General features: G+C 34.9%; 1 protein-coding gene across 1 annotated transcript; it reads right to left on the reverse strand.

The window, feature by feature from the left end:
- Positions 1-1,153: 1,153 nt before the first annotated feature.
- On the reverse strand, positions 1,154-1,771 carry LOC145035418 (uncharacterized). Its single transcript, XM_078983963.1, has one exon. It carries the CDS (start codon positions 1,769-1,771, stop codon positions 1,154-1,156), a length of 618 nt encoding a protein of 205 aa, XP_078840089.1.
- Positions 1,772-2,206: the final 435 nt, after the last annotated feature.

A 2,206-nucleotide genomic window follows, 5' to 3' on the forward strand; every position in this document is an offset into this window, starting at 1 on the left:
TGTTTTTGTTATGTTGTTATGTAGTAGTGGTAGGGGTGAAATAGTCACCGTAGCGGGTTGAGATACACCAGAGGGTAGGTCAGGCACCCTAGAATGGCCTGACAGGGTGGGTTGAGATACACCGGAGGGTTTGTCGTTTAAAACAAAAAGGTTTAGGCTTTTTTTGTTTCTGTGCAGAGGATAGAACCATTTCATACAATACAATTACACAAAAATAATTCATTGAATAAGAGGTTTGGAAAAAAAATTGAATTTTGATCATCATTTTATCTTATTTTGAATATTTATTTGGGTTTAAACTAATTCAATTAGATGTAATTTTTTTATATTTAATTTACATTTCTAGTTTTAAATGGATAACTTAAGTTCAACTTTTTTATTTAATAGATTGGGATGGAAAAAACTTAAACAAATAAACACCATGACAACCTATTATCTCAAAAGGTTAGTTTGGATTGGAAATTTCAACCATTAAATAGGTTGTGTTGGGTTGAAATATTGGACTCATTTAAGACCATAAGGTGTGGGCAACTAGATGCAACACCATTTTGGTGCCACATCACATGCCACATCATCAATGGTGTTATAACACCAAGTGAGGAAATGGGCAACATGTTATATCTTGTTATGACACCAATTTTTTTTTTCATTTTATAATTTATTTTATTTATTTTGATTTTTTTTAAATTGAGACAAATATTTTTTGAATTAAAAATAAATAAAACATAATGTTTAAAAAGTATAAAAAACAATTAAAATTTTCTAAAAATTAAAATTAACATAAAGACTAAATTACACATAATATCCAAAAAAAATAAAAAAATAAAAAATAAAAAATAATAATAACATCCAAATTCAAACAAAAGAAAAAAATACAACGCTATTCATTATCGTTATTGTTACCATAGAAGATATGATCCGCTAAATCCTCTCGAAGTTGTCTGTGTTTATTTGCGTCCTGAATGTCAACAACGCGATGCAGATAATCTGTTGTTCCTGGTTGAAACTGAACGTGTCTGGGCTCCGTTGGAATATAGTGTGCAATATTTCGCCCTTTATATTCTACTACCATGTTATGCATTATGATACACGCATACATGATATATTGTAAAGTTTCTAAATCCAATGGTCGTGCTGCATGTTCGACTATATGTCACTTCACCTTCAGCACCCCAAAAGCACATTCCACATCCTTACGTGCTCCTTCTTGTCTTCTCTTAAAAAATTTGTCTCGTTCTTCAACCGGGTGGCGGAATGCCTTCACGAATGTGGAATACTGAGGATATATTCCATCTTTAAGGTAATACCCATATTTGTATTCGTTTCCATTCACCGTGAAAGGAGCATCCGGGCCTTTTCCATTCAAAAGATCGTCGAATATTGACGACTGATCAAGAACGTTGACGTCGTTGTTGGAACCCGCAACCCCAAAAAACGCATGCCAAATCCATAAATCTTGAGAAGCGACAGCCTCTAACACCAAAGAAGGTGATCCGTGATGACCACTTGCGTATTGCCCTTTCCATGCTACCAGACAATTTTTCCATTTCCAGTGTGTGCAATCAATGCTTCCGATCATTCCGGGAAACCCATGGCGTTCTTCATGCGCCACATACAATTCTTGCAAATCATGCAACGAAGGTTTCCGCAAATACACGTCACCAAAAGTTTCAACAACACCCGTTGACAATGTATACAAACTCTCTCTTGCGGTTCTTTCAAACATTCTCATATAGTCATCCATGGTGTCGGGTGACTCCCGTATAGCCATCAAACGAATGGCCGCAGCACATTTCTGCAACGTTGTAAACCCGCGTCTACCTCTAGCATCATATCTTAATTGAAAAAATTCGTACCAAAACATAAATTAACTACAGTTTAAAAATATATTGCATATGTTGTAAAATTAAAGAAACATGTAGTACATTTTTATTTATTTTGTATAAAAATAAAGTAAAGAAATGATACCGGCTTTCCAAGGCGTTGACGATTCGTAAGAACACATCCCTACTCAAACGAAATCTTCTTTTGAAGTCCTTCGCCCTGTATACACAATTATCCGCAAAGTAATCGTGATATAGATGTTCGTGTCCTTCCTCGCGATTTCTGTTTAACATCTCATGTCTTGTTAGTAGCGGGGTTGGATCTGGTTGTAGCAAGTCGGTAGTGTAATAATGATACATCATCCTAAAGAAACTATCGTCAT

This window comes from Lactuca saligna, chromosome 3 (assembly GCF_052625555.1).
Source record: "Lactuca saligna cultivar CGN05327 chromosome 3, ASM5262555v1, whole genome shotgun sequence".
In the NCBI taxonomy this organism is placed as follows: domain Eukaryota; kingdom Viridiplantae; phylum Streptophyta; class Magnoliopsida; order Asterales; family Asteraceae; genus Lactuca; species Lactuca saligna.

Bases quoted from the DNA above. Each gene is read 5' to 3' on its own strand.
- LOC145035418 (XM_078983963.1), bottom strand. From the start codon at position 1,771: ATGGCTATACGGGAGTCACCCGACACCATGGATGACTATATGAGAATG.